Source organism: Gavialis gangeticus, unplaced genomic scaffold (genome assembly GCF_001723915.1).
Source record: "Gavialis gangeticus isolate Ggan-Ray unplaced genomic scaffold, GavGan_comp1, whole genome shotgun sequence".
Lineage (NCBI taxonomy): Eukaryota > Metazoa > Chordata > Crocodylia > Gavialidae > Gavialis > Gavialis gangeticus.
This window is the reverse complement of record NW_017729024.1, coordinates 30,064,379-30,071,769: the sequence shown is the minus strand read 5'-3', so window position 1 is coordinate 30,071,769 and position 7,391 is coordinate 30,064,379. Positions and strand designations below refer to the sequence as shown.

At 40.2% G+C, this 7,391-nt stretch overlaps 1 protein-coding gene across 1 annotated transcript in view; it reads left to right on the top strand.

The window, feature by feature from the left end:
* FEM1C (fem-1 homolog C) overlaps positions 1–6,471 on the top strand; it is a 39,423-nt gene extending 32,952 nt beyond the window's left edge. The window contains exon 3 of the mRNA XM_019516981.1: positions 3,013–6,471. Coding sequence (XP_019372526.1) covers positions 3,013–4,322 — 1,310 coding nt within the window. The 3' untranslated portion in view covers positions 4,323–6,471. The remainder of the gene's footprint in view (positions 1–3,012) is intronic.
* The last annotated feature ends 920 nt before the right edge of the window (positions 6,472–7,391 follow it).

Here is a 7,391-nt window from a genome sequence, read left to right as displayed (position 1 = left end):
AAAGGCAACTTATAAACTGACCAAAGTGTATGCATGTGTTATGAAAGCTTGTGCTAGCACACCCAGTTTGAAGCTGTTCTCATCAGATGTTGACTTTGTGAAAGGATGCGCAGAAGGCAGAGTATGAGGCAGGGATCGGCAAGATTTTTGGCCGGAGTGCCAGAATCATCCCTTCCTCCACTTATATCTCAACTTGGTGTGCCAGAGATGGGGCAGCCACAAGGGGCCCAATCCTCATTGCTCTCAGTGTCTGCACACGTCTCCAGGGGAGGGGCCAGGTTATGCTGTTCCTGCCCCCTCTGTGCCATGTGCTGCGAACCATGTGTGCGCCTGTCATCACCATGGAGCTGGTGCCAGGGCTCCAGAGCCCAGAGCAGCTGTTTGCAGCCTCCTGGCTATTTTCCTCAGCCAGCCCAGGCTCTGGGCAGTTGTAGCAGGTGGCTAGAAGGCTGCAAACAGCTGTGCCAAGTTCTGCAGCCCCGGCACTGGTTCTGTGCGGCAGCAGCTGCACATGTGCCTCTGGTGGACAGTGGGGGAGGAGCCAGGGTTGCACTGCCCAGGCCTCTTCCTAGCCATGCACCCAGAGGTGCATTCACAGCTGCTGCAGCCACAGAACTAGTGGTGGGACTGGAGAGCCTCATGTAGCTGTTTGCATCCTCCCAACTATAGCTGGCCCAGGCTCTGGGCAGCTGCTGGCAGAAGCTGCCTAGAGTCTGAGTTGGCTGTGGTGTGCTGAGGGAAATGGCTTTTCATGCCATGCGCTGGCGCACATGCTGGGGGTTGCCGATCCCTAGTATAAGAGGAGAAAAATTAGAACACAAAAGACAGTGGAAGGGGAGAGAGACAGTCAGTGACTGACCGTATCCCTTTCATTTTGATATACCTCCTATGCAGGAAGCAAGCATGTTTGCTTTTCCACACCAAAATATCTTCCAGTTGGCCAGGTACAACCTTTCTCAGGTTGTACAAAAGCCCTGTAATGCAACTAAATATCTGGTTTGGAGAGTGAATTAATAACAGAGCGAAAAAACTGTGATATGGGTGGTTGGAGTAATAGCAAATGAAGTAGCGGCATCAAATGTAATGAGTTCTGCTGCAGAAACAGGTCTTCTGCTGCAAAAAATGACCAACAGGAAGATATCTGGTTTGTTTGGCTTTTTTTTCCTTTCATTAGTCGATGGATATAGTTCTAATTACTTGTGGAATGATGGTCTCCCACCAGGGATATTGACTATCTAGATGATAATATTAGTTCTCATAGGTTATATAATTCTCCATCAAATAATTTGCACTTGCAAGTTTACTGGTATAAGAAATGTAAATATTTGGTAAAGTTTTTCATTGAGATTTTTTTTCTAGGTTTTGCATATGAAATTTCTAATAATTATTTTTCTGATAATGTAGTAGGCTATATAAAGTTCAGTTTATTGTAAGCTGCCTTTTGGATAGGGGGAGATGTAAATCTAATAAATAAATAAATGAGTGCATCTGGCATATGCAGATGTAAATAACGACCAAATTGTTTATTTCTGAGATAAATCAATGGTATAAGGGACATATTAAATCATCATATTTTCCACTTCATGAAATGAACTTCTTTAAAACTTTCAGCTCCAGTATTCTTGAATAGATAAATATGGCTTTTAGTCAACCCCCAATGTTTTCTGTTTTTTACTGGCACTTTTCTACATGCCATGTTGACATTTTATTATAAAAAGAACTTGTAGCATTATACTAAAGGGAACTATTCTATAGTTATGAAATATTTCAGGCTTTTTTTAAATTTACATTTTATCTTAGGTAACAGTACAGTGTATTTTGGAGAAATCAGTGTTTTTTTTTCTTTATCCACTCTTTTTCTTTTAACTTTGCTTGGGGAATCCTAACCAGAAGAACAAAGGGATCATAAATTCCATAATTTAGGATAAACACGGGGAGCCCTGTGTCAGTAGATCATTTAATCCAAATAAAGTGAAAAGGCAAGGAATATGTATGTAGGTAGATAAATGAATATGTATGTAGGTAGATAAATGAATAACTATATTTTCTAGTTTATTTAAAAGTTTGGCTAGTGTCCATAGCACCCAAAGACCCCGATTTGGGTGGAGTCCTGTTTTAACAAGTGGTATACAGACACACAGAAGAAACACTCCCTGTCTTGACTATGACCTGTAGGCTAGATCTGGCCTGCTAACTGATTGTATCTGGCCTGCAGGCAGATGGCCACAAACTCATGGGATCTGACCTGTGGGAAGCTGGTGGCTCTGGCTCTGGCTACTGCATGCATGATGCGGGGCAGGCAGGGCTGTTTTCGCTCAGCACTGATGTGTTGGCGTCCACTGTGGACCTGGGCAGATGCCCTGATCCCCACCTGGGGCCTACCTGCAGTGTCTACAGCTGATGCCAGCCTGCCCAGGGCTGTTTCCTGAGCACCAGATAGGTGTTGGTGTAAGCTGCAGACGTGGCTGGCATGTTCTGGGGTAGGGTGTGGATTAGGGCTTGCTGCAGCTATGGGGGGAGCGGAGAGAGAGAGAGGGAAGTGTGGCCCTTGACTCAGAGACTTTTGGTGAGCTGTTAGGGGGAGGTGGGGGGAAGTGCTGAGCCAATGTTAAGGGGCAGGTGGGGGAAAGTGTTGACCCAGTCTGCAATAGTTTACCAAAACTCCCTTTGTGGCCCTTAGTCTGAAATAATTACCCACCCCTGGTCTAGAGGCAGTATACATGTTTTATCCAGTATCTGTTTTATCCTTGAACAGCAAATATAAAATGAGTCAACAGGTAGTGGAGGATTCTGTTTTAAATTTGAAGTAATGACACAAAAGGGTACCTGGAACATCTTGAATTTTATCCAGTAACCCTTCCCTTCCATAGGTAGTTAATAGCCTTGGTGTTTTAATCAGTCTAGCATATTCCAGATGTAGCTCTCAACTCTCTTGTTTTGTTTCTTTAGCTATGTGGTTGCCCTTTAATTTTGCTATGATTTGTGTAATTATGATTTTTTTTTTCTTGCCAGGAAACACTGCATTACACGATTGTGCAGAATCTGGAAGTTTAGAGATCATGAAGATGCTTCTTAAATACTGTGCAAAAATGGAAAAAGATGGATATGGGATGACTCCTCTCTTGTCAGCCAGTGTTACAGGTCACACAAATATTGTGGACTTTCTGACCCAGCATGTACAGACCAGCAAGGCTGAACGCATCAATGCTTTGGAACTTCTAGGAGCAACCTTTGTGGACAAAAAGAGAGATCTGCTTGGTGCTCTGAAATACTGGAAAAGAGCTATGGAGATGAGATACAGTGACAGGACTAACATCCTCAGCAAACCTGTGCCACAAACGCTAATAATGGCTTATGATTATGCCAAGGAGGTGAACAGCTCAGAGGAGCTAGAAAATCTTATTGCAGACCCTGATGAGATGAGAATGCAAGCGCTGTTAATTAGAGAACGTATTCTTGGTCCTTCTCACCCAGATACATCTTACTACATTAGGTATCGGGGTGCTGTCTACGCAGACTCTGGTAACTTTAAGCGATGCATCAACCTATGGAAGTATGCTTTGGACATGCAGCAGAGCAATTTAGACCCACTGAGCCCTATGACTGCCAGCAGTCTGTTATCATTTGCTGAACTCTTCTCCTTCATGTTGCAAGACAGAGCAAAAGGTCTGCTGGGCACCACTGTGACATTTGATGATCTTATGGGTATACTGTGTAAAAGTGTCCTCGAAATTGAGCGGGCCATGAAACAAACTCAGAGTCCGCCTGACCCCATACAATTGAACAAAGCCCTTTCCATCATCCTGCATTTAATTTGCTTGCTGGAAAAAGTTCCTTGCAGTTCAGAACAGGAGCATTTTAAAAAGCAGACTATTTATAAGTTTCTTAAGCTGCAGCCTAGAGGAAAGAATAACTTCAGCCCACTTCATCTTGCCGTTGACAAGAATACTACATGTGTAGGTCGCTACCCAGTTTGTAAATTCCCCTCTCTGCAAGTTACTGCTATTCTGGTGGAATGTGGTGCTGATGTAAATGTCAGAGACTCTGATAACAACAGCCCCCTGCACGTTGCTGCACTGAACAACCACCCAGATATTATGAATCTTCTTATCAAGTCAGGTTCACACTTTGATGCCACAAACTTGCATAAACAGACTGCTAGTGATTTGCTGGATGAGAAGGAAATGGCAAAAAATTTGATCCAGCCTATAAACCATACTACATTACAGTGTCTTTCTGCTCGTGTCATCGTAAATCATAACATATGCTATAAAGGGCACATCCCTGAGAAACTAGAAAACTTTGTTTTGCTCCATAGATGATAATGAGACAGTCCCACGGTACTGTTGTTGAAGCACGAGTTGGTGACATTTAATTGTTGCTTTCTCAAGCACTGTTGTGATACACCAGCGTTTATTTAGCTTGACCCATCATGCTGTCATTGGCTAAAGCATTGTTAGCATCAGATCTGCAGAATTGGTTACCCAGTATTTAATATGAATATGCCATATAATATATTTTGTGGATTATTTAGAAATGTAATGCCATATTTAGACTCTTTAAATTGTCTGCCAAAGGCTTGTCTACTCTGGTTTTATTTGCCTGTTGGGTGTTTGGGACTGAGTTAATTTTCACTGGTGTCTTTTTACTATTACTGGTATGTGGATTTTATACAGTTGGAAGGTCATCTTTTTTGTTTTTGCTTGAGCATTTCTGCTCTAATTCTATTCTTTTTTTTATGGACTCATTGCTAAATTGTACAAGTTGTATGGACTTGTTAACATTTGCAATTACCATAAGTGCTTTATCTTCTCTATGCACTGGCTTAAACATGACTGTTGTGTGTTAGCATATTTCTATGCAGCAGTTGGCCAACTTCACCTCAAACTCCATTTTTTGCAGTTTGTTGGAGCTCTTTTGAGAATACTGCCTTCACAGCATGACAACTTTTGGAGCTATGTGTCAGCTCTCCAAGCTGTTTTTGGTTTGACTTTTTTACTCTAGCTGTATCTGAGATTTGCTTTCTCTTAATCCTCTGGAAATGCGTGCTAAATTTGGGAGAAAAATCTCTTTGTTCTCTTGGTAATTCACTTGAAATTTAAGTCTAAAAGTCATTCTAATGCATCATGCAGTAAGGGGAAGAATCTTCATCATGTACAACTGACACCTTTCCCTTGCACTAATGTCTTTCTTGTGCTGATTGTGTGACTAGATGTGAAGAGTTTGCTCAAATTTTAACCTCAAATGTCATACACTTTAAAGAGAAATAGATCAAATGTATGCTGTAGTCTGAAATTACAAATCAGCTTCTTTAGCTACAAAGAAACTAAAGCATGTCAGTGGTATGAAGCTTGTCAATCCAGATCTAGACATCATTTAGTATAATTATATTATAGTAAGTGGCTCTCTGCCAAGGTATCAAAAGTTACATAGTGTCCCTTTCTCTTCATTTTAAATACACCTTTATAGATAATTTGCATGCATCTTTCATCTCTAGTATTGGTCAGCAGTAATAAAGGAAACACCAGAAGTTGTGTGGTGTACATAGCTCCTAATGAAAGTTACCTATTTTTATAATATTTGCACAACAGCTTAGCTACTGCAGCAGAAAGGGCTCTTTTGACTTGTTAAGACATCCATAAGTGAAGATTTTAAGTCAGAATGAGATTCAGGTAATCAATAAAATACAGCACTTTACTGTTGATTCAGAGTAAAATTTATTGTGGCATATAAGCCCTGAAAATGTCTTTAAAATAAAATTGTTCTCACAGAAAACAATCTTTGATTGAATAGAAAGCAGTTTACCTGCCAGTTCAGTGGTCTTGTATTGTGGGTGGCTTCATTTCATTTCAGTGATGGGCTGTAAACAGAGTGTCCCAATGGGTTTTTTCTATCTCCAAAAAAATCAGTGGGTTGATCTGGACTCTTTTTGGATTAGGGACCTGCATCAGATGATAGAACAATTTTAAAAGCCAAATTAATGAGACTCGGGTGACTTAATAGTTTTAGTTTTTTAATTTGATTTTAGAATACTTTGTCCTTGATATTTGTGATTTGATTTGGTGATGAGCACATCCTTGACAGAGTATAAAAATAGTGCTTGCTGTCTGGCTGTTTCAGTGTCTCCTTTCCCTTAGCACATGACATCAAGTAAAGCTGAGTGGCTGGTTGGCCTTGAGGCATGGGATGGGATACTACTTTGCAGCCAGCAGACATGTTGGAAGCAATATTGTTTGAGAACTGCATTTTATATAAAACTTTGCACTTACAAAGTATATTAAAACAGCTTTCCACTCTTTGTCCCTTGATGCGCACATGTTGTTTATGTGAAAAACCAAATTATGAGGAATTCCTGTTCAGAATTTCTCTTGCAAAGTTATTAGTAAATTTGCACTAGTGAATTTTGATACAATTGGCTGAATTTCTTTGACTTGTAATGATTAAAATATGTGCCACCCCAGTTGTTGATTGTGAGAACAAGTAATTTGATTTCAGTTCTTTATTTTTAATAGTGTTTGTTTTTCTTTACCATTGCTCAAGTAAATTTCATTAAGAATCCACAGTGCACCGTAGGAATGAACACGGATATGTTTGAAGCTCCAACGTGGGTCATGGAAAAAAGGATTCTAGAGCATGCCGTGGACTCTAGAATCTGTGCTGCTCTTTAGAGTGAGGAGTTGACATTTCTTACTTGAATAGATCAATAGACGGTTAAAGCTGGACATTTTTTTTCTCCAAGAGGCTTCTGTTTGAGACTTCAGAAATACGTAAAAATAACATTTACAGGAATACTTTGCTGCTGGTGCTATCAAACATTTTTAAATTAGAAAACATCCCAATGAGTTTTCTAGTTAACCAGAAAGAGCACATGGCTTTCTTTGCTTATAGAGCCAATGAAGATAGTGAAGTCTTTCGTATAAAAAAAAAAAAAATGTTATTCTGTTGTCTACTAAATCTACTTACATTTCTTAAAAAAAAAAAAAAAAAAATTGTACCTCCCATGGAATAACTTGCCTATTCTGTGTGCGTCTCCTATATATCTATGACAACACCTCCATCCTAAAACATACTGTTCCAGATTTTGAATTTGTAGTGGCATGAGGCCACCCATTAAACTCTTACTTGTGATCGCATCAGATATTCAGACTAGGACTTCATAAGGGAAAGGCTGGTATATTTAACCCCATTTTACACTTGGTCTTTTACCATCACATTATGATGCCTGATTTTTCCTTCACTGTTAAACTACAGCAGTCTAGACTCCATGTTAGTTATTATATGAGTGATCCCACAGATACGAGTTAGTGGGTTGGTAAATATAGCTTTGAGTATACACCTCCTGGACCTCTTGTTTTTGGTCTTGTTACTCCTTCAGTTTTGGGAAGTGTTGC